Here is a 23,795-nt window from a genome sequence, read left to right as displayed (position 1 = left end):
TCAAGGCAGTCCTGCAAACTTCCACTAGTACAAAGTCTACAAAATGTGCTTCCTACTGATATCTGTACAACAATCCAACTTCACACACCGTGATGCCTCAGTTGATACTATAATGTAAGCACATTAGCGTCTCGTGGCGCCAATATCATTTTTTCTAAACAAGCGTACGCGATTACACTTTTAACCTTAGCTAAATCCATTCCTGGGATGTACCGAACTCATTTGCTTTCTATAAAAGCTGGGTGAATCCTGTTTTCGAAAAAAAAAAATCCATTCCTGGGATGTGATTCCAAGTGCTTGTGTTAAACATGGCTTCGACATAGTTAAATCTCTCATGCATGAAGATGAATCATTTCTCATTAGTATAATGCTCTCGGAAGCTAACTGGCAAGAGAATGCAGTCACCTTCAAGCACGAACAGTGAAAAGGCATCATTCTAGTGTCTGCTTTAGCTAATATGATCATTTTTCGATTAGTGTCAAATATATCTGACAAGTGATAATGATCCATGCTCAGGAACAAATGATACAACCGAAATCCCAAGTGCCAAACATGACAATATTTTAAACGAAAGATGGCAGAAGTTGACAGCACTCTCTCACAGTCGCTTGAGAAAAGAACAGTAGACAAAGAAGGCAGTGTGGAAGCGCCCAGTAATTTCAGAAAACTCTTTCAGGAAGGGAACTCACTAAAGATATCTTGTTTTCCTCCACCATTGCAACTGTTTAAAACTTTAAATGTTATCCATACCTGAAACAGTTTCACTCGAGGGCCCTGAAAACATACAACTTAGTTAATAGCCTCTCAAAATAATTCAAAGAAGCTGTGCTGACCTCCTTAGTGTTTTTTTTTTTGCGATGGGCCACCTGAGTTTCGACTTGACAGATTTACTGCAGTCCTAAATCAGGAAAATTGGCGAAGTAATAAATCCCATTTCTTCACAGCCAGGAAAACTAGCTCTATGGAATTGAATTTGACAGAAACACATAGCAAAGCCCATTCGAACTGTTGATTTGCCAGGCCTGCCAAAAAATGGGTGGCGGCCCGGCTTTGGCCCACCCAATATAAAGCGGATCGCAATTATTTATCCACGACGGCCCGCCAGATTTGTGTTTACTTTGCATGCGAATTGGGGTCTTCCCTTGCATTTTTTAAACTTATAAAATAAAATATAATTTTGTGACTGTGGGTGTGTTTAGTTCCCGGGTGTAAAGTTTTTGAAGTATACGGACACACATTTAAAGTTTAATATGTAGATTAATAACAAAATAAATTACAAATTTTGTCTATAAATTGCGAGACGAATTTATTACTCCTAATTAATCTATCATTAGCAAATGTTTAATGTAGCACCACATTATCAAATCATGACATAATAAGGCTCAAATTTTCGTCTCGCAATTTACACATGAACTGTGTAATTGATTTTTTGGTCCACATTTAATACTCCATGCTTGTGTCCAAACATTCGATGTGACATTTTTGGCAAATTTTTTTGAAAACTAAACAAAGCCACACGTATTTGTATCCATCCAGCAATAGTACGATTCAAGTACAGATTGTTATGTTTTTGGTTTTGGTTATACAACTTCACGATTATGATATGGGTTCATCGAGAAATATTGGCAGAGTGCTACTCCCTCCATTCCAAATTATAAGACATCCCATGAATCTTGGAGAGTCAAAACAATTTCAAGTTTGACCAAGATTATAGAGATAAATATAAAGATTTATGATAGCAAATTGATGTACTATGAAAATATAACTAATAAAGAATCTAATGGTACTTAGTTTATATAATAAATATCATTATTCTATTATATAAACTAGCAAGGTGGCCCGCGCAAATAGCGCGGGTAGCTAGCTATTTTTTGTTTTAACATTTAGACTCTTTTTTTACTTTAAAATAAATTTGTCCAAAGATTTTTTATTTTATTGACATTCTTTTATTCAAATAGCACAAACCAAGGTGCCACACATTTTTCATGATATTTGTTGTGGATGATGAACTCTTAGTAAAAATTTTATATAGAAATTTATCTTCTGTGCTTATTGAATGCATTGTATTTTTGGTCTTATAATGTGAATTCATGTTAGAGAGTTTTAGATATGACATAAACTATTTTTAAGGTTAGAAGATATGGCCTATGGGTACGTTAGTGGTTCTGTATAGTCAGCAAGTGAATGCAGTCCGGACTCACTCAACCAAATTATTATGTCTAGCTTGGCTAGTTATATTTGACTTCTCTGTTCAATCTTATTTTGGCGGATGCATTATTCATATGCCTTGTAGCCATGCCTTGTAAGCCATAGCAGCGTTGCATCTTCAACTTTTTGCGTAGGTGATATGGCATCAAGAGATAAACCTTGCTGAGGGATGTGTTTGCCATAGCTAGAGGTGGCATCCGTGTTGCCTCTTCTAGCGATGGCCAATGACGTGGGCGACGACATCATATAAGTTGAAGCCTTCCTCAATGCTAGCTCCTTCTCATACCATGTGATCCTCATTTCCTATCAATTTTTCTTTTTGTTTTCATACTAATGAAGAGTTCTTTCTATTCTATTCATCATGAATTTTAATTTCCATACAGAAACTGAGTCATAGTTTTCCATATACGTCTGCAACAAACTTGATATTTTTCACATTTTCCATTTTTATATATTCTTATAATACATTTATCAGTTATAACTTGCATCTATGCTTAAAAAATAATATATATTTTTTCCTCAGTAAACTGATTTGACTTGAGTATTTTTTAAGTCAAGCCGATAAAATACCAGACTAATTTGGGGTCTAAACTTCGCACCTAGTCCTGCCCTATGGGTAACTTTCGGACTGAGCTTGAGCTTTCCACTATTTCTTGGTTAAATATGAATAATAATTAACTTATGATGTCGGCCATGCTCTGGTGATGCTAAACTTCTCAAGCCTGGTTTTCTCTGACTAATCCTGACCATACAAAGGTATGGGTGGAGCAAGACCCAATGGACTTGAGCAGGGCCTAAAATGCTTAGGTTTACCATTAATGTAATATTTTCTTGTCCCTCAACATTAACATGGTCGCTTGATGTTTTTATGTTAAACTTTATGCAGTAAGTTGATAGATCTGAATATCGAGATTTTTTTATTTATTTATCTATTGACTAATTATATTCTACACACATTTTTTATCTAAGTAATTTGCTTGGAAATACAACTTTTCACTATGTTTCTTTCCAATGTTGTTATTTAATACATGTATTTGATATGGATTTTTTATTTTTACTATTTGCTTCTAAATTTATTTAGAATACTACTATCTTTCCTTTTATTGTAATTTTGAATTTAGCTATTGACTGGTCATACTCAAGATGAATTCTTAGGATTAATCTAGATAATTAGAGCATCATACAAAATCAATTATGTAAGTTATTTCTTTCTCGATTAGCATGGTAGCTTCAAGTCATATTTCAAATATCAAATTTACCTATTGACAAATTTTATTGAATAAGATTTATAGATAAGTAATTCCCTATCCAATATTGTTGGAAATCAAATACCAATTTATAATATTTTAATAAAAAATTTAGTTATTTATTAATTGTATTTTTCATAGACTCTACATTCAGCTATGTTTCTTTCCAAATTGTATACAAATAAACTACTATTTTTTATTTTATTAATTCTTAATTTATCTATTTATTATCCTCATTCGTCATGAGCTCTTAGCACAACTTCATATTTCCTTATTCTTCTAAAAAACCTTTAAATTTTTGTTTATTAATATTTTTTATATGAGCTCTTAGGGGTGTCGGCTCAGTCTTCGAAGACGCTCATAGGGGTAGGGTTTGCGTACGTGTGTTCATAGGGTGTGAGTGTGCATGCGTGGTAAGTGTCTGAGTTGTACTGTGTAATCTCAAAAAAAAACTACTAAGTTTATTAATTTAATTTCTAAATTTATTCATGAACTCTTTTAGTTACTGCAGACTATTGTTATAGTAAAATCCACTGATGTGTATTATTTTTTTTCGAGATTAATGTTTTAATCTCTTGTCACTCTTGACTAACATGGCTGCTTGTTTTAACATCATGGTATTAAATGCAAAAAATTGTTAGAAGGTTGAGCGGGCACTTTATAAGAGAGACAAAGTTGAATTTTTTATCCATTGATTAAATAGATTATTGGTACCCATGGATCGTAGAGCTCGATTAATGCATTCCTTTTGACCATTCACATGACCTATTTGGAGTTTGGATTATAGATTTACGTGATTAGAAAAAAAAGAAACTATAGTAACTGGGTACAGTATACAAAAGAGAGTGTTGATTTTCGAGTGTGTGTACGATGATGAATGTGCTTATGTAGATTAATTACCGCCTACTCAAATTAGCTAATGAAGGAGCTTGGTTGTTGTTATCAATTGCCCCGGCCGCAATTACCACCTTGTGATTACTACTAATGATGTGGAGTATTATCGTACCGTACCTTTTGACAAATCAATCAGTCATTGTTCGTGAGGTGGTAGGTAGGTAAGTGTGCATGTGGCCTGTTGGTGCTAGTTAGCTTGCTTTGCAGCCGCACGCAAGTTGTTGGCTTCTGATCTCTGTTGTGACCGAGTCCTATGGATTTATTAGGAGGTCGTCGATGCAACGATCTATGTTGTTGGCATCTATTAATTTGTTTCGTTTTCATATTAATAACATGGCAATTTTTACTTCTCTTTTGTCAAACGTGGACTCTTTAGTCTACTCTAGACCATGGACTCTCCAGGCTACCCTTTACCGTTAGATTCTTTTCTAATTAACCTAGCAATTTCTTACTTCTTTTGTTGGACGTGGACTCTCTAGGTTAACCTAGACCATTAGATCTTCATAAAATCTGACGGTGTAAATCCTTCTCTTTTTTAGATTAACGTGAGAATTTCTAGATCTTATCGACGAAAGTGGTAACTTCTTTTAATACTCAAATATGTATATAATAGATTTGGTCAAACATAAAAAAATTTGACTCTCCAAAATTATTGGAATGTCTTATAATTTGGAACGGAGGGAGTAGATGTTAAACGCAGTGTTCGCCCTCCAAGTGCATTTCTATTATTTTTAGAAAAAAAAGCATAGAAAACATATGTAAAAGATGTTGAACTGGAAAATTTTCACACCCTGGCAGTTTGTGCAGAAGCTTTTGGAAATGAGATCTAAAAAAACATTAGTACCATTTTAAGTGATGCGATATTCTACGCCAGCGAAACGATTAGGGACGAAAGAAATCACACTGTTTTTAGAAGGAAAAAAAATCACATGCTGAGAGAGAGAGAGAGAGAGCAAATTTCGCATCGAAACTAAAGTTTCAGCTTGAAGATATGTACCAAAGACAAAATTCCGGCCACCGTAACTTCCAACCGGTGAACTGAATTGCTAGCTAGCAAATGCCCTGTCCGTCAATAAAACCAGTAAAACAACACTGGTCTTGCAATGCGGATGCAAATTCCGTACCGATTCCATCGCTCCTTCCTGCAACGGTCGAAACGCCGAGACACAAGCTGTGTGATACGGTCTAGATGCTTGCTCTCGGAACGCGGTCAAGAGCCATGATACCCCTGGAATTTACCTGCTGCCATCTAGCTCTGTACTGTTGTGATTGTCACGGACACCCCGGGCGGCAGCCGCAAGCAGGCGTCCTCGTCCTCCTCCCTATCGCGACGCGGCAATTCCCAAGCACCCGATCCATGTCTACATCGTAACCTCGATCCTCCAGTCCTTGCAAACATCTCCCAACATTGGCACGGCTCCAGAGCTCCGTGCCACGGCCAGAACAATGCCGGCCGTCTGCGGCTTTGCATTGCCTAACTACAGCGACAGGAACGCTGATCTTTTTTTTAGCAATGGAACATTTCGGCAGGTAGCTAGCCAGGTCTTTTTAAAAGGCCATGCACGCCCGCACACTAGCTCAGAGCCGCAGCAAATCCAGCCATGGGAAGCTTCAAGCTAAGCTTGCTGGCCGTCCTTCTCGTCGCGGTCGCCGCGGCGGTGGCCGGCGATGAGCTCCGCACATTCATCGTCCACGTGCATCCGCACGAGAGCCACGTGTTCGGCACGGCCGACGACCGGACGGCGTGGTATAGGACGTTCCTCCCGGAGGACGGGCGGCTCGTCCACTCGTACCACCACGTCGCGAGCGGCTTCGCCGCCCGCCTGACGGAGCGGGAGCTGGACGCGCTGTCCGTCATGCCCGGGTTCGTCGCGGCGGCGCCGAACCAGGTGTACAGGCTGCTGACGACGCACACGCCGCAGTTCCTTGGCCTGGACCTGCCGCAGGCCGGCAGGAACTACACCTCCGGGTTCGGCGAGGGCGTCATCATCGGCGTGCTCGACAGCGGCGTCTACCCCTTCCACCCCTCCTTCAGCGGCGACGGCATGCCGCCGCCGCCGGCCAAGTGGAAGGGCCGCTGCGACTTCAACGCCTCAGCGTGCAACAACAAGCTCATCGGCGCGCGCTCCTTCGAGTCGGACCCGTCCCCGCTCGACACGGACGGGCACGGCACGCACACGTCGAGCACCGCGGCGGGGGCGGTCGTGACGGGCGCCCAGGTGCTCGGCCAGGGCTCCGGCACCGCGTCAGGCATGGCGCCCCGCGCGCACGTCGCCATGTACAAGGTGTGCGGTGACGAGTGCTCCACTGCCGACATCCTCGCCGGCATCGACGCGGCCGTCGGCGACGGCTGCGACGTCCTCTCCATGTCCCTTGGCGCGCCGACGATGCCGTTCTACAGGGACGGCATCGCCATCGGCACGTTCGGCGCCGTGGAGAAGGGCGTGTTCGTCAGCATGGCGGCCGGCAACGATGGCCCCGGCGACAGCACGCTGTCCAACGACGCGCCGTGGATGCTCACCGTCGCGGCGAGCACCATGGACCGTCTGATCGTCGCCCAGGTGCGCCTCGGGAACGGCGCCACGTTCGATGGCGAGTCTGTGTACCAGCCAAACATCTCGACGACCGTCACCTACCCGCTGGTCTACGCGGGCGCCAGCGCAACGCCCGACGCCAACTTCTGCGGCGACGGCTCGCTGGACGGCTTCGACGTCAGGGGCAAGATCGTGCTCTGCGACCGTGGCAACGGCGTCCCGAGGCTGAACAAAAGCGCCGAGGTGAAGAGAGCCGGCGGCTTCGGCATGATCATGGCCAACCAGTTCGCTGACGGGTACAGCACCATCGCCGACGCGCACGTCCTCCCAGCCTCGCACGTCAGCTACGACGCCGGGGTTAGCATCAAGGAGTACATCAACTCGACGGCGAACCCGGTGGCGCAGATCATCTTCAAGGGCACGGTCCTTGGCACGTCGCCGGCGCCGGCGATCACCTCGTTCTCCTCGCGTGGGCCCAGCGTCCAGAACCCCGGCATCCTGAAGCCCGACATCACAGGCCCCGGCGTGAGCGTGCTCGCGGCGTGGCTGTTCCAGGTCGGCCCCCCGTCGGCGCCAGTTTTCCCCCCGCGCCCGACCTTCAACTTCGAATCCGGAACGTCCATGTCGACGCCGCACCTCAGCGGCATCGCGGCGCTGATCAAGAGCAAGCACCCCGACTGGTCGCCGGCGGCGATCAAGTCCGCCATCATGACCACCGCTGACCCCACCGACAAATCCGGGAAGCCAATAGTGAACGAGCAGCACGAGCCGGCCAACCTGTTCGCCACGGGCGCCGGCCAGGTGAACCCGGACAGGGCCATCGACCCCGGGCTGGTCTACGACATCGCCCCCGCCGACTACGTCGGCTTCCTCTGCGGCCTGTACACGAGCCAGGAGGTCTCCGTGATCGCGCGCCGCGCCGTCGACTGCTCGCGCACCACGGTGATCCCGGAGCGCATGCTCAACTACCCGTCTATCTCGCTGACGCTGCCGGCGACGACGAACCCCACGGCCCCGGTGGTGGTGAGCCGCGCGGTGAAGAACGTCGGGGAGGCGGAGGCGGTGTACTACCCGCGCGTCAACCTGCCGGGCACCGTGCAGGTGAAGGTCGCGCCGAGCTCGCTGCGGTTCACCGCCGCGAACCAGGTGCAGAACTTCACGGTGTCCGTGTGGCGGGGGCAGAGCACGGACGCCAAGTTTGTGCAGGGATCGCTTCAGTGGGTGTCCGACAGGCACACCGTGAGGAGCCCCGTCTCCATCTCCTTCGCCTGATCGATACGGCCAGTTCGTTCATCTTCCTCCTGGATTTTTTCTTTGTTCGTGCACACCGTTTACTTGAGTTCTTAGTTGCTAATCCTGCATGCATGTTTCAGTTGATCTCTTGATAAAGAAATGGTAGTCACACGCGCTACCACTTCCTGATAAAACAGTGGCAGCCTCCAAACACCTTTTTAGCCTGATTATAGCCGTGGTGTGTGACATCCTTCAACTGGTTTATGAGATTACTACTAGAATTTCTAAAGCCTAATTGTATTTGCAGACAGTATTGCGCCCTTTTCTTTTTTTGAAAAGGTTTTGTTGAGCTGAGAATTCTTGATCCACCCCACCAGGCCATGCCCAAACAATGAAAAACAACACACGTCATTGTGGCCCAATAAGCCAATCTGGTGGCTTATTGTCCATAGCTCGGGCCTAGCCCACGAAGTTCCACTTTGGTTTGTCTGATAATACCAGAATATCCCCCTCAAAAAACCCAAAAAAAAATGATAATACCAGGATAAAAGTGGGGGTGACGAAAGTAAAACACATAATATTCCCGGTATAATTAAAAAATCAGTGGCCACGATAATTTACACTTGAGAATAAACTTTTAATTTTAATAAACAAATATAGAGGAAGAAAATCATCTCTCTGTCTCACTTTCCACAAGGAGGGAAGGATAAAGGATTTGCTCTGTACGTCTAATTAAGTAAGCCTACCAAATCAATCAAAAGCCAAGGAATTAAGCGCATCACATCGATCTCAACCAAACGCTAAGCTCACGAGCTGCTACCGGCAGGCGAGAGAGTTAGGCTTGACGTGCCCCGGCGACGACCAGAAGCGGGCTGCGCACGACGTACTGCTTGCCGCAGACCCACTTGAGCTGCCCCTCGACCGGGCTTGCCGGCGCCCGGCCGTCCGCCGACTTGATGGTGACCGAGTAGTTGAGCACCTCGTCCACCGCCTTGAACGTCAGCTTCGACGGGTTCACCTCCACCTTCACCGACGCCGGCACCTCCACCTCCACGACGTACGTCGAGCTGGCGGCGCCGACGTTGGTCACGGAGCGGTTGGCCGTGGCGGTGAACGGCGGCTGGTCGAGGATGGCGGTGATGGACGGGTAGTTGAGGTCGTCCTGCTCCAGCCTCGACAGGTTGGCGCACGACACGGCCGGCTCCGGGTAGATGATGGTGCTCACCTTCTGGTCCGTGTAGTTGAGCCCGCACAGGTACGGCACGTAGCCCGCGGCCGTCATGTTGTACACGAGCCCCGGGTCCATGGCCTTCTGCGGGTTCACGTGGCCGGCGCCGAGGGCGAGGAAGGTCGCCGGCTTGCCGTCTACGTCCGCGATCGGCTTCCGGAGGTTGTCGGTGGGCTCCGCCGTCGTCATCAGCGCCGACTTGATGGCCGCGGGCGACCAGGTGGGGTGCGCGTGCTTGATCAGCGCGGCGATCCCGCTCAGGTGCGGCGCCGCCATGGACGTGCCGGACTTGATGTCGAACCTGGGCATCGCCTCGTTGGGAGGCAGCTCCACGTCCTCGATCGAGGGGACGCCGGCGAGGATGTTCACCCCGGGGCCGAGGAGGTCGGGCTTGAGGATCCCGCGGCTCCGCCTGTTGGGGCCCCGCGAGGAGAAGGGCGCCACCATCGGCGACTGCGGGGTCTTGAACACGGACCCTTTGAAGACGAAGGTCGCCGTCGCGTCCCGCGAGGTCTGCATGAAGTCCTTGATCTTCTGCCCCGCCGCGAAGGGGACCTGCACCGTCGGGATGGCGTGCGCCCTCGGGATGACCACCGCGCCGAACACCTCCGGGATGACGACGATCATCCCGGCCGCGCCGGCGCGCTTGGCCATCTTGGCCTTCTCGGTGCTCACGACTCCCCCGGCGTCGCAGATGATGATCTTGCCGGTGATATTTGCCGCCGTCAGCGCGGCCTCGGTGGCGCACGTGCCTTCCGCGTCGCGCACCAGCGGGCGCGGCTCGCCCATGGTGGTGTTGGGGTCGGTGAGCGACTGGCCCTCAACCTCGACCTTGCCGCCGAGCTTCACGGAGGCCGCGAACCTCCTGTCGCTGGTGCTGGCCCCCACGGTGAGCAGCCACGGCGCCTCGTTGACGAGGCTCGCGGGGGTCGGCCCGGTGTTGCCCGCCGCCGCGCAGATAAAGACGCCGTTGAGGATGGCCGTGTACCCGCCGAGCGAGACGGGGTCGTCCGAGAAGTCGATGGCGTCCTCGTGGCCGAGCGAGAGCGAGAGGATGTCGACGCCGTCCTCGATGGCGTCGTCCACCGCCGCCAGGATGTCGTCCCGGTCGCAGCCCTTCTGCTCGTAGCACACCTGGTAGAAAGCGATGTGCGCGCGGGGGGCCATGCCGGCGGCCGTGCCGAGCCCGTTGCCGAAGACGCTGGCGTTGGGCACGAAGGCGCCGGCCGCCGTGCTGGACGTGTGCGTGCCGTGCTGCCCCTCGCTGATGGGAAGCACCGGGTCCTGGAGGCCCTTCCACTTCCACTTGGCCGACTCGAAGTAGGAGCGCGCGCCGATGAGCTTGTTGTTGCAGACCGTCTTGTTGAAGTCGCAGCGGCCCTTCCACTTGGCCGGCGGCGGCTTCATCCCGGCCCCGTCGAACGACGGGTGGCCGCCGTAGATGCCGTCGTCGAGGATCCCGATGATGACGCCCTCCCCCATGTTGCTGGTGTTCCACAGGCCGCCGCGGCGGGGGTCGGCGCCCGCGAGCCCTAGCATCTCCGGCGTGTGCGTGGTCAGGAGGTGGTACGTCTGCTCGGGGAGGGAGCGGTCGAACCACTCCATCTTGGACATCTTGTCCAGCTCCTCCGGCGTCATGCGGGCGGCGAACCCGTTGACGACGTTGCGGTAGGAGTAGATGAGCCGGGTCATGGCGGACGGGTCCGCCTCCAGCGTCTCCTTGGCGGAGTCGCACACCGACGCCAGGAGCGACGCGTGCCAGCTCGACACGTTCTGGTGCACCTTCTTGTCGTACTCGTACGCGCTGCGCACGAGGACGAGGTAGTTGTTGTGCACGCCGTGGTCATTGTGGCTGGCGACCGGGCTGACCGCCGCCGGAGACAGGAGGAGGACGACGGCCGCGGCGACGCGGAGGACGAGGCCCCCCCGTAGCGTGCACCTCCACCTCCGGTGAATTGGATTGTCCATGGGGAACGGCGGAATGAAATGAGGTCGGTGACGCTACATGCGCAGGGGAGGTTTTTTCTTCTCGTGACCTGAAAATGGCTAAGCGTTCTGTGGCCAAATGCTGAGATGGCTTAAAATAGGGAGTGGATGGAAAAGCTTGGCCCTGACCACACAAGTTCATCTACACTCCCGTTCGAGGCTTCCTTGTGGAGGAAATGAAGGAGGCGAGAGATCTGCGCCTACCCTTTTTGTGTTGCATGCATGCATGGAACAGGACAGTAGTACTAGGCGACTCACCAAAGCTAAGCCACAACGGATTACCTAAATTGGTTGCATGAAAATCTATACAGAAAATATGGATGGGTACAGAATGCAATCTGTATGCATATGAAATTTAAGCCCGGATGAAAAACTTATGCAAGAAAAAAAAGAGAGAAATCATCATGTTTGAAAATGTCTAATTTCCGGACGGATTTCCTAAATAGGAACCGTTGGGATGCATACTCGCATGGACAAGCAAACTCTTAAGCGTGCTAGCATATATAGAACATGTTATAAACTTGAGGAACGTGGAGTACTCCATCCTGCTTGTGATGAGTGAATTGTCAACCGTGCGGTGTGATCGTGCGCTTGGTCTTTGGTTGCAGGTACACGGGCGTCAAGTGTCGACGGAGAGCTGCCGTGGAGGTGCTGTGGGCGATGGACCGTGCGGTGGACGGCGGTGAAGGGCAGCCGGGACCGGAGCTCGTGCCGGGCGGCAGCTGTGGCGTCCACTCCTGGATCGAGGGTGCAAGCGGCGACGGAAGGCGGGTTTCTTGGTTTGCGCCACAAAACCAAGGAGGCGGACGGCGGTTGAAGACGCCAAGTCGTGGAGGCACGGGCGTCAGTCTCGGGACTGACGGAGGCGACGGGCGTCGACGGCGTCTAAGGCCTCGCTGCGAGCGAGGAGGTGACGGGCGTCGGGCGGCTTCTAGGGCCGTCAGAAGGCCGAGGCGGGAACGGCGTCTAGGGCCACGGCGTGGAGGCGGGAATCTTCCCGCGCGTGAAGTTTTGGCGGTTTTCTCAAAACCGGCCACCTCACCGGATTTCGCGGACCCTCCAAAACCGCGGACCGGATCTTCATCTACATGCGCGGCATCGCGGAGAAGACTTCGATTCGAAGAAAGAACCTTGGCCGTCGGATGAGTCCATGTATCTTTTCCGGTTTTGCCCCTACGGGGCTTCTAGTTTATTTTCAGCTCTAGGGGTAGTTTAGTCTTTTTGGGTTGAGAGTTGTTGGGGTTAAATACCCCCTCTCCCTCTCTCTCTCTTTGGCGCCGTGAGCAGCCGCCTCCCCTCCCTGGCGCCCTCCCCTTCACGTCTCTGTTCCTCCCTCTCCTCTCTAGGATTAGGACTTTAGGGATGGATTGTTGAGGATTTTGTACTGAGATTGATCGGGAAAGGAGGCCCTTCCATCCTTGTGCCCTCCGGGGTTTTGAATTCATCTCGTTCTTGTTCATCTTGTGCCTCGTTTGATTGAATTTCGATTTTCTTTTGTCGATTCATGAGCACGAGTTGATGGCTTGATTCTTGACGATTTTGTGCCTCTTTGTAGTGATTCAAAACCATCTAGCCTAGTGCTATACCCTCCGGAATCACGAGTCCCCCCGAATCGAAGTCGTTGCGTTCTTGAGAAAACCCTAATCTTGCTCGGAATTTCTTCGATTCCTCCCAAACCATGGAGTGATTCGTGGATTCCTTCTGTGGTCATATTCACAAGTCTTTTGTGATCGTGCCTACGAATTTTGGTGAGATTTGGACTTGATTTGATCCTTCGATCATCGAGTTTTTGGACGAGGCGCGGACTGGAAAACCGTTTCTGGACTCGAATAGAGTTTTTACCTATCACCGGTTAAACTGACGCTTGTGGTCATGTTGCGTCGGTTCAACCGGTGAGTAGGCTGTTCTGTGTTAGGGTTTTGGCATTTGACTCATTGCACCAATGCTTAGAAATTGTTGAGCGTCGGTTCAACCGATGCTTAGTGCGACTTGGTTTGCTGGTTCTCTGGACAATTGCACCGATGCAAGGGCTTTGATTTCGTCGGTTTAACCGGTGCGTTGAATTTCAATTTTGTGATCCCTCTGGACAACTGAACCGGTGATTGGTTTTGATTTTGCCGGATCATCCGGTGTGCTAACACCGGTTGAACCGACGCAGTTCAAACACATACGTCGGATCAACCGGTGCTCTATACCTTGCTGTTTCTCGCGCTGCTTTTCGGTGTTTGCTTCCGCGTTGGATCTTATTTGTTCCTAGGGCTTTCTTGTGTTGGTGTAGTTCCTACATAGCTACTCCACACTGTGCCTAGGACTCTAGGGTTGGGCGTATACTTCGAGACTAAGCCGATCTTACCCATTGCAAGAATTTTTAATCGGCTCTCGTTCACCCCTCTGATTGTCCTTTCGGTCACTTATAATGATATAATTAGATCTGTGATCCGACAACAACCAATCTCAGCCTGTTCAAATTTGTACGGGCCCCATGATACCAAATTTTGGCAATCAAATGGGGCCAGTATGTCACATTTGTCCCGTCTCCAAACGAGGATCTTCTGCAACTAACCTACCAAAGCACATTGCAATGCAATCTGCAATGCTCAGAGCCTCAGACCATATCAAACGGCCAACTTTTACCAATTTAAGGAGTAATCGGCAATTTCCACGGGACTACCACTCCTAATATTCAAACTGCATTCGAGTTTTTTTTTAAATTCAAATTATATTCCAGTACTCTAACAAGCAATCAAACACTCATGTAGAAATGCAGACGCCAACAAGCAATCAACACTCTTTTTTTTGTGACTCAAGCAATCAACACTCTTTGCTTGCGCTCCGGATCTGAAAAGGCGTGCCCTCGCTGTGGGACCGGGCGAGCCCACGTCAGCCGAGATCCCGCTGGCACGACGGAATGTGCCGACGAGGCCGGGGACACCTCGTCACGATCCACGCACAGCGCCCGCTGCCTCCCGTCCCATCTCCGCCGTCCGCCTCACATCCAACGGCCACCGCCTCCCCCCGCGCTCCGCTATCCGCCTCATCTGCCGAGACCGACCGACCAACCAACCAACCCGCTACGCGCACCTCATCGCTTCGCCAAGCTAGTTGCGCGCTCGGCGCTCGCTCGCGCTCCCCCCCCCCCCCCCCCCCAACCGTGCAGAGGGGAGGGAGGAGCTGCTCCGATGTGGGCGCTTGGCTCGCCAGGGAGGCTGCCGGCGATGGAGGAGCGCGGCGAGGAGGACGCGGGCCCGTACAGCCACCGGGCGCGCGGGGCGATGGCCTCCTGCTGGGGCCGCTTCGGCGTCGCCGCGCTGTGGCGGAGGCTGCGGCAGCACCTCAGCCTGGCGCGCCGCAGGCGGCGGCTCGGCGGCCGCTCCTCCATCCTCGGCGCCGGCGGCCTCAACTACGACCCGCTCAGCTACGCGCAGAACTTCGACGATGGCTGCCTCGAGGAGCGGGAGCCGGACTTCAGCGCCAGGTTTGCGCCCGCGCGGCACGCCGCCGCCGGCTCGCCGAGGCCGGCCGTGGCCGCGGATCGGGACGTCGCCGCCGCTTGACGCCGCCCGGGTCCGCTCCTGCCGCCGTGGATACGGATCGGAGCTTTTACCGCTGCTCGTGCGCCTAGGCGAGTGGCAGACAGCAGACTGGTTCAAGCAAGCCTTCAGTTGAATGTACACACACGATACATACATGTCGCAGGCTCGCATGGCTGGATGTTAGTAGATTCGATATAGCTAATCAAGCTGTCCCATAAAAAAAAAGTTCATCTCATCAGAGAAAAAAAAAATCTTGCCACTTTGCTGGTTTTTTCAGCATTCTTGCTGGTTTGCTGGTTCTGCAGCGTTCTTGCAGAATTGCAGGGATTCTTGAAGTTTTTCTTTTGCTCGTGTTTATGTCCACTTGGGATCCAAGCTTCGGCGCATCAATTCACTGTTCTGAAGCCTACTTCGTTCTTGGAACCGAGAGAATTCACTTTTTGTTCGTGTTTTCCCCTGAGACCACATCCATATTCAACAAACGAAACCAAAATCGGAGCTTAGTTTGGCATCTGCCGCTGCAGATGACACTGCAGGTCTGCAGCTGGAACTATCATGCGGCTAGTTTCTCCATCACGCATGGTGTGCCTGAAAAGTTATGCCACTGGTGCTATCATGGGATTACTTCTTGTCCAGTCTTAGTCGAATTATTAGAGGGCGAATTTAAGATTTGGGTGACTGCTTCTGTTTGCAAAAGCAAAGGTAGCCAGATCGAGAGGGATATGCCCACTTATTGGGGCAGAGTGTTTGCTACAAATTCTAGCATAGCTTCAGGTTGGAATATTCTTGCAAAAATCCATGGTTGCAGTTTATAGCTTTATATCTAAGCCCGGACTAGTTCTGCTGGTACGTCACATACAACTTGAGCAAGCAAAATATCTCGCTCGCCGAAGGCACCAAACAGACAAAAAACTATCTGGTGGTTTATGTGGTCCGGCCACCAATTGACCGGCGACACTGTTGCGCACATCACTTGTGTTTACTACGTCTTTGTTCCAAACCAAACCAAATAAAGAAAAAAATTACTTCTACACCAGCCGTTCTCTTAGATTTGTGTTTTACTGAACTGAATTACTAGTATGTGGGTCTCGAAAACTTATTTGGAAGCTTTGCGTCAACATGTGTACTAAGGCCAATCTCAGTGGAGAGTTTCACTGCGCAGTTACCAAGACTGCCACATCACCTTTACAGCCCCATGAAACTGTCACTCTCGGTGCACAGTTTCCTTGCACTGTTTCACATACACTTTGTGTCATTAAACTCTTGGATGATGGCGTGATCTAATGTGCTGTGTACTATGTAGCCTTAATGCAATTCAAATTACGCATAGTAAAACATTCGCACAATATTATATAATAAGTTCAACATTTCCATGAGCCCCAACCTGTATATATATAAATATTCGCATAATTTTATATAATATAAGTTCAATATTAGTACGAGCTCGAACTTGATTACATATATATTATATATAGTATAACTGGGACTGATGCTTCCAAAAGCTGCAACTGGAACTTTGACTTTCCTCCTCTCTCACTGGGACTGATGCTTCCAAAGCTGTAACAGTATGAGCAAAATAAAAAGGGATTCCAAAGCTGTAACAGTTTGAGCAAAATCAATAAGAATAGCCACACTAACCTCAATTCTGTACAAAGTCGGCAGCCATCTTGTTTTGCATCAGTATCAATGTCTTCTCGCGGCTAGCCTTTGCTTCTTCAGACATATGGGTGGTATCTTGAACCAGCAGAGCAGCATAAGCTTCTAGAAACTTAGCTTCCTTTTGCTGTTTTGCAACATCCAATGCAGCTCTTGAGATCTCGAGCTGGTCCTGTGTGACTTTTTCACGTTCCTTTCTACGCTCTTGAGTGACTTCAACTATCTTGTTTATGTTCTCTCCAAGGATGACGATGCCATCCATCACATGCTCTACCTTACGCTTACCTTTGCGATGTTCCTTTGCCACTCCTCTGCCCATAGGACGTTCTTCTTTGTCATCACCGATATCAATATGTATGGTCTTGCTTTTCTCTTTCTCCAACTGAGCAACATGTGAGCACCATTTGGGTTCATTTTTTAGAATCCTCCACCAATGAACCAATGAGAAAGGCTTGCTATTTTTTCTGATACATCTGTTGTGTGGCATCCATGAGTTGGTCATCAGAGTATCCACTCTTATTCATTCTAGAAATTGAAACCCAATATCCATTGAATTCATTAATTGTTTTGCTTAACCTTGACCAGTGGACCTTAAGTTGGTTAGTATCCCTCCTACGATCTGGCATGTTCCTATTGTACTCTTCTGTAATTTGTTTCCAAAATGAATCACCCTTCTTGTCATTCCCATGAATAGGGTCTTTAGATATGTTCAGCCAAGCATTTGCCTTCAAAGAAGAGAGAGAAGGAAATGGTGATCAAAACTATGATATGTGATTATCATCTGAAAAAGAAATATGCTATGTGATTACCAGTGCAACTTCCTCATTATGTGACCAATATCTTTTCTTCACTGTATTATTTGCCTCGGCACTATCATCATCTTCAATGTCAATGCTCCCATTTGGAGTCTTGCTTGTATTATTAGTTGGTGTTGTTGCTGGAGATGGTGGGCTGTAGCTATTTGTAAAATCAGCAAAATGGGTATTTTCACCAAATGACTGCGACGGTGTGGGAAAATGTGGTTGTTGCAGCAAGTTTACATAACCACCTGGTACTGGTAGGAGGCCCCTATAGCAGCAATGTGTAGGTAAAAACAGTGTGCAATTAGGACAGTGATTCAATAGTGACAGAAATGCAAAATAATGTACACATTCTGTTATAAAGCATTTGATAAGTGTTAAAGAATAATGGCAACACAATAATAAGAGGTTAATCTCATCTTGGACTGACAGTACGAAATTATCATCCACGCAATGACAGCTGCACTGACAACAAAAATTTCAGAATATAAAATACAACTAAAAGGGAAGTCTGTTGATAAACTAATCAAGTGACCAATCCCAAATTACACCATGAATAGGAGATCTGTCGAGTATCTTGATTGCTATCCCAAATCACAGTTTACTGAACTCTAATCTCAGTATCATCCCAAATTTTTTCAGTACAACACTAAAATTAGTACAACTCTAATCAGAGAGCAGGTTTCCCAGAGATTCAGAGAGCACAAAGCATTCAGTACCATGGATTCGCTGAGCATTCAGCATTCATTGACAAGGAAAAAAAAGAAATCAAAGATTCGTAGATGCAATATACCATGGATTCGCAGATGTGGCTTGACCTACATGGATCCCCACATGGGAATGGTGGGGGCGCGGCAGCTTGTGGTGGCGGCGGCGCCATGGTAGTTGGGGGCGACACAGCAGTAGGTGGTGGCGGCGGCGCCATGGTAGTTGGGGGCGACGCAGCAGCAGGTGGCGGCGGTGCCATGGTTGGATCTCTTGGAGAAGAAGCAATCCTCTTCCGTGCAGTGGCCTTCTTCTCCCTGCTCGCCATCGGAGCCCAACGCAGCGCCGCCCAAGATTGCCAGGGGAGGAGGCGAGATTGGAAAGGAACTGGAGGCAGGATTTGAAAGGGCAGGACAGAGATTGGAAAGGAACTCCATATATGCGCGCCAGAGAAATTGGGGGCAACGATGGCGCGCGGGAGATCGTCGCGCGTAGCGCGGGAGTAAGGATGGATCCGGATGTCTGAACATCCGCATTATTCGTATTCGTATCCGCTTAAAATGTAAATATGGATATCCGTATTCGTATTCGAATTTAATATGGATGTCATATGGATGCATCCGAATTCGATTTTAAGAACTTTTCTCTATCCGATTCCATATTCGTATTCGAAGAATATCCGATCACATCCGTATCCGTCCGTATCCGCAAAGAAAAAGTGACTAGTGAGACAATCTTAAACTTATCTTTATACCAATTACTTAATGATGTACACTATTTAAATTATTTAGAAAGCTAGATAACTAATAATATATTTATTAAAATTAGTAATGATATAAAAATTAACTTTAACTATTTAATATATTTATTTCATGATTAAAATTATATAATACGAGTCAAATTAATTATTTATTTAATGATAAAATGTTTTTTATATATCTTAATTATTAAGTATTTAAATATTTATTTATTTTACATTTATAATTAGTATTATATAATTAATATAAAAGCTATGCATAGATAATTATATTCTTTTTTTATTAGCTATCTCCTAATCCTTTACTCCCTACTTGTATAATAATTTTGATCTACTATAAAATTGTTGACAAAATAAACTGATACTCATGATAGCTCTATGTTTCAAATCGAGAAGGTATCCGGATTCGTATCCGGATTCGAACTATCCGTTTTGTATTCGTATCCGATGAGATTCGCATTCGTATTCGTATCCGAATTAAAATGTGGTAAAAGGTGACATCCGGATCCGATTTCATCCGTATCCGATCCGAATCCATCCTTACGCGGGAGGAGCACTAGGAAGTCGGAGGCGCAGCGGGATCTCGGGGATGAAACGATCCGCTCTCAGTGGAGTGTCGTGGAGTTACCGAGACGTTGGTAACTGGAGCAACACCGTTTCATCACCATGACACGCTGATCTTCTCTCCCTTCATTAAACTAGCGCCATGTCAGCAGAAATGCCTATGTGGCAGCTGATTAAATACCGATGAAACCAGCACTGAGATTGGCCTAATAGGAGAACAATATTAATACAAAAAGTTTCTAGTTTAAAGGAAGTTTTGACAACCACGACTGAATGTAAAAGTCCGTAAAGGTCGGTTCCAGCCCTAATAAGCTCAACTGTATTTTACTTCAAATACTAGTAATAGCGTTTCCAATGCACAGACTTATCTATAACATTGTTTCTTCCTACAATTGATGCTTTCCATATGCTTCCTATTACCTATACCATTGACTTATCTATAACCCTATTCCGAAAAGAAGACGTGTAGAAAATAAGCATGCGTTTGGTTTTGGGGACCAAGTGGGATGAGTTGGATCTAAAGATGGGCGTGGGTGCTCCATGGAGCGACCCTGGAACTGTCCATTTAAGGATGAATGAAGCACCGCTCCAACCATTTCTTCCTAAGCTATTGAGTATTGACAAGTTTATCTGAACACTAATTTAGATTAATGGAAACATTAATGTGCGCAATGCGAAGTCAAATAGAGATGGGATGTGACTATTGAAGGATTTTTTTTTAAAAAAGGATGGAATAGGTATCCCGTTGATGTTCCTAGCAATGTCCCCTTCAATTAAATGCAATCGCACTGCTAATAAAACATAACACACAGAAACGAGCTTGCAGATTCAATATGAGCACTAGAAACATTTGAAATCACACCATAATAGTAACATCAGGATGACGATCCAAAGTCACATAAGCTCACTTAACTTACATAATTATAAGATGGCCTGCGGCACCAGATGCATCAGACCACACAGCAGACATTGATAAATAGTACTATGACTCCTAGCGGCCGATAACCTAACCTGCGAAACGGCCTCTTGTTGACCTACACCTCCACAAAGGTGTACCCCTTGGCACGACACCAGTTGAGGACGTCCTCCTTCACCTGCACAATGGCATGCCCCTTGGTGCGATACTGGTTGATGATGTCTTCTTCCATCTTGATGAGCGCCTGCATCTCGGCATCCGCCTTGGCAGTGATGGCTCGAAGCTCGGGATATTTCTGGAGGATGTCTTCGGAGAGACGACTGAAGGGCCTCCTTGGGGGACGCGCTTGGAGCTTCTTGATGTAAGCATCCGGAATCATCACAGACTTCATCACGGTCCCATCCGCCTTGGCCTTTGCCTCCTTCGCCGCCGGCTCGATGCTGCACGCCGCCGCCTTGTTCCTCATCTCCACCGCCATCGCCTCTGCCATGTCCTCCCTCACTCCTTTTCTCGAACCTTAACCGTGTGTTTGGTTGGAGAGCGGAGCGAGCCGGGTCGGAGCGGACCCGTCCTCGCGGCTGTTTGGATGGAAGACGAGAGGGTTGGGTTGGCTCCAGGAGGGAATATTCCGCCCAGATGCGGGTTGGCTCCGTCCTCCGAAAAATGAAGGACGGAGCGAACCCAGCTGGGTTCTGTCCCTCGCGCGCGCCTCCGTTCGTCGTCTCCGTTTCGCTCCCCTTCTCCACGCGTTCGCGGAGCTCGCTCGCGGCCGGGACGGGAGGAGCCGCTCCAGCTCGCGGCGGTGGATCTCACAGCTGGGACGGGAGGAGCTCGCGCCGGGACAGGAGGAGCCGCCAGGGCGGAGCTCGCGGCCGGGACGGGCGGATATCGCAGCGGGATGGGAGGAGCCGCTCCAGGGCGGAGCTCGCGGCCGGCGGAGCTCGCCCACGGGCGGATCTCGTGGCCGGCGGAGCCTCGCGTCCGCCCGCCATGGCGCGGCCGTGGAGGAAGGAGGGCCGCGAGCGCCGCGTCCGCCCGCGAGCTCCGCCGGCTGCGAGGAGGCCAGCGGCGGGGGCCGGGCGCGGCCAGCGGCGGGGGGCCCGGCGAGGTGCGTGGCAGGCGCCCCCCGGTCGGACTGAGGAAGAAGATAAGGGAGAGAAAAAAATAAAAAGAAAAAGAAAAAGTTGAGAGGATGACAGGTGGGGTCTATTGGTGGCAAGTGGGACCCTCATTAACGGTGTTATCATGTCATCCAACCCGTATTCTCAATTCCTTCAACCAAACATGAAATAGGTTCACTCCGTCCCTAAAATCAAAAGTGCAACCAAACAATAGATGGGTCGGCTTCGTCCCCAAAATCCGGATTGGATCCAACCCAACCCATTGATCCCTCAACCAAACACACGGTAAGCTCTCTCCCTCGAACCCTCATCTGGATTTTGAGAGGTTGTCGTGGCGGCGGTTGGGTTGTTCTAAGAGAGGGTACGGCGTCGCAATACATAGCCGCGAGTCGCAAGCCACGCCCACGCGCAACGCTCTATCGGATCCTTTTCCAATTCGAAGCGGATGCCTAGTTGGGCCAATTGGGCTGGAGCAGCCCATTAGCCCAACTTAGCGCAAGCAATACACGAACACGATGGATGCAAGGATAAATAAGGACTTCTTCAGTGACCGAATCTTCATCCGACGTATCAGCGGGAGAAGTCGATGCAACGACTGGAGAATGCGAATCCTACAGGAGAGGGAAGTCGACTCATACTTGAGAGTTGAATTAAAAAATTGAACATGGGAGCCAGAGCTATGGTGGAAGTAGCTGATTGGGTGGGCTGTGCTTCTTTATTCTGCATGCACTGTTCGTTGATTTGCTCTCGTAATTTTTTAAACTACCATTCTGATTTGATGTGCCTCGTGGGACCCATGAATTGTCAGAAATCGATTCAACCACCGCTGATGCTCTAAGTCCTAAATAACATCATAGCTTTTTTTTAGAGAATCGGGTTTATATTTCATTTCAGGCAGTTTGCAGCATACGTCTTACAAAGACAACCTTGGAAGAAAGAAAATTGCAAACACGCCCTTCTAAGAAGCTCATGGGCTTTTTTTAAAAAAAATTGTACCGCTTTTATTCATATAATATCAGGATGACCGGTACAATGCAAACTCCATTAGAAAGAGATAACAACCAAACATGACAATTGAATTATAAATTGAACTCTTAGCCAAACTATGAGCTTCTCCGTTTGACTTCCTGCTCTCATGGATGACTTCCGCTTCCGCGAAACTTGCCTTTATCTCCCTGATAATGTGGCCATATATAGGGGGCCCATCCCAGAGCCTTGTATACTCCTTACCACGTTTTCACAATAGTGGCAATCCGGACCTTTTGCAATGCAAGGTCTTTAGCAAACGCTAAACCTTATCGACAGGCCACAACTTCTGAAGTTTCTAGGGACGAAACACTTTCTATCACAAGCACCGACGCTTCATGGAAAGATCCTTTTTCGTCCCTCGCGATCGCCACCATAGTCGCAATGCACGAGTTCTTAGAAACCACAATATCTACATTCACCTTCATCATTCCCCGCGGAGATGGAATATAATCCAGCGAGAGGCACCGGCTTGCACACCACCCCTCCTTTCTATCTACGATGTTTGCTCCTTCCAGGTCTGCAAGGAACCTTTCTATAAAACTGTGAGTTGAGAGTGGGCTCTAAAATGTGTCTTCGTGTATCACCTTCCGTCTTGCATACCAAATCGACCAAAAAAGTGATTACTGGCCGCACAAGGTCCCCATGCCGGAGGGTTCCCATAGCTTCATGCAGACAACCACGAGCATCATTATTCTGTGCCTGACTGATAAACTCCAATAACTCTTCTCCTTGCAGAACCCACACACACTTAGCCATATCACATTCCAACAAAGAGTCCCTCTATAAATTCTGTCCGCCACGTATGGAACAACTGCTATTTTACGCCATGTTTCTGTGTTGACGGACATCTCTAGTTGGTATTGACTGCTTTGCGAGCCTCCACAGGAAGACACAAACTTTAGATGGGACTGTAACATTCCAAAGGTCCATCCATTCCTTCCGCTCTGCTCTCACTTCCGACCAGCCAGTATTCTGCTCGATCCAGTTGATTCTTCTTTTTTCGGATGTTAGACAACATCCGGTATGCCGATCTAACCGAGAACACCCCAGATTTCTCATAGTGCCATGCCCAAAAGTCCTGCTGTCTTTGGGTGGTCAACGGTACACTAATTATCTATTTCCAGACCATCAGTATGAAATGTGTCTTCAGAGTATGCACATTCCATATCTTCAGTATTGGGTCAATCACGGTCAAAATGCCAGGCCATTATCGTGTCGAGTTGGAAGCGAATGTCTAGTTGGGCCAATTGGTCTGGAGCAACCCATTATCCCAACTCGGCGCGGCGCATCATCCAGGTTGCACTAAAAAAATTCTAGGTTGGACTTTGACCCTGACGAGTGGTGTAACATCCCAAAATCCATCAAAATTAAATAACACGCTAAA

The 23,795-nt window shown here is 48.6% G+C and overlaps 4 protein-coding genes across 4 annotated transcripts; 2 read left to right on the top strand and 2 right to left on the bottom strand.

Annotated features, from left to right (window-relative positions):
* Nucleotides 1-5,950: 5,950 nt before the first annotated feature.
* LOC120643078 (subtilisin-like protease 4) lies at nucleotides 5,951-8,155 on the top strand. Its single transcript, XM_039919608.1, has one exon. The coding sequence runs from the start codon at nucleotides 5,951-5,953 to the stop codon at nucleotides 8,153-8,155; it is 2,205 nt and encodes a 734-aa protein (XP_039775542.1).
* A 668-nt stretch (nucleotides 8,156-8,823) lies between these two features.
* LOC120643077 (subtilisin-like protease 1) lies at nucleotides 8,824-11,555 on the bottom strand. The gene has a single exon (XM_039919606.1). It carries the CDS (start codon nucleotides 11,310-11,312, stop codon nucleotides 8,952-8,954), a length of 2,361 nt encoding a protein of 786 aa, XP_039775540.1. The 5' UTR covers nucleotides 11,313-11,555; the 3' UTR covers nucleotides 8,824-8,951.
* Nucleotides 11,556-14,381: 2,826 nt separating this feature from the next.
* On the top strand, nucleotides 14,382-15,272 carry LOC120641408. The gene has a single exon (XM_039917515.1). The coding sequence runs from the start codon at nucleotides 14,510-14,512 to the stop codon at nucleotides 14,882-14,884; it is 375 nt and encodes a 124-aa protein (XP_039773449.1). The 5' UTR covers nucleotides 14,382-14,509; the 3' UTR covers nucleotides 14,885-15,272.
* A 1,116-nt stretch (nucleotides 15,273-16,388) lies between these two features.
* On the bottom strand, nucleotides 16,389-18,352 carry LOC120640275 (pollen-specific leucine-rich repeat extensin-like protein 2). Its single transcript, XM_039916129.1, has 4 exons — nucleotides 18,113-18,352; nucleotides 17,668-17,672; nucleotides 17,329-17,587; nucleotides 16,389-17,244 (listed from the first exon to the last, which is right to left on the bottom strand). Exons 1-4 carry the CDS (start codon nucleotides 18,350-18,352, stop codon nucleotides 16,975-16,977), a joined length of 774 nt encoding a protein of 257 aa, XP_039772063.1. The 3' UTR covers nucleotides 16,389-16,974.
* Between the last annotated feature and the right edge of the window lie 5,443 nt (nucleotides 18,353-23,795).

Source organism: Panicum virgatum, chromosome 7K (assembly GCF_016808335.1).
Source record: "Panicum virgatum strain AP13 chromosome 7K, P.virgatum_v5, whole genome shotgun sequence".
Lineage (NCBI taxonomy): Eukaryota > Viridiplantae > Streptophyta > Magnoliopsida > Poales > Poaceae > Panicum > Panicum virgatum.
This window is presented reverse-complemented; position numbering and strand designations above follow the sequence as displayed.